Source organism: Pteropus alecto, unplaced genomic scaffold, assembly GCF_000325575.1.
Source record: "Pteropus alecto unplaced genomic scaffold, ASM32557v1 scaffold7, whole genome shotgun sequence".
Classification (NCBI taxonomy): Eukaryota; Metazoa; Chordata; class Mammalia; order Chiroptera; family Pteropodidae; genus Pteropus; species Pteropus alecto.
Window position 1 is genome coordinate 33,604,190 of NW_006494614.1, and position 427 is coordinate 33,604,616.

Sequence of the window (427 nt, forward strand, 5' to 3'; positions counted from 1 at the left end):
TGACCCTGGCAGGACAGGTGAAAGGCCACAGGTTTCAGTATTAGGAAAAATTCTTAAAGGTATGACAGCAGAACTGAATCCTAAAGGATAAGGCAGGGCCAGCCAGGGAACGTGGAGTGGAGAGCCTCGCCCGGGGCTGCAGGCCACTTGCCTCTGCCCTCCACGGTCTCTGGGAGGGACCGTGAGGCTCATCTGTTTCTCCCCAGCCTGAGCCGCCTAGGCCTGATCTTGCTGCTGCTGCAGTACTCGACCGAGTTCCTCTTTCATATGGCCCGGCTCTTCTACTTTGCGGATGAGAACAACGAGAAGCTGTAAGTGGTAGAGCGGGGCTGGCTGGCCCGATGTGGGGAGCTGGGGTGGCGGGAGGGGGCAGGAGCCTCCCCAGGGCCCCGGCTGGTGGGGGGGCCCCTCCCTGGGGGGCAGCCGC

General features: G+C 62.3%; 1 protein-coding gene across 1 annotated transcript in view; it reads left to right on the forward strand.

Moving 5' to 3' along the window:
• Positions 1-427, forward strand: part of TRAM2 (translocation associated membrane protein 2) — a 69,371-nt gene that overhangs the window by 60,982 nt on the left and 7,962 nt on the right. The window contains exon 8 of the mRNA XM_006926440.2: positions 207-311. Coding sequence (XP_006926502.1) covers positions 207-311 — 105 coding nt within the window. The remainder of the gene's footprint in view (positions 1-206; positions 312-427) is intronic.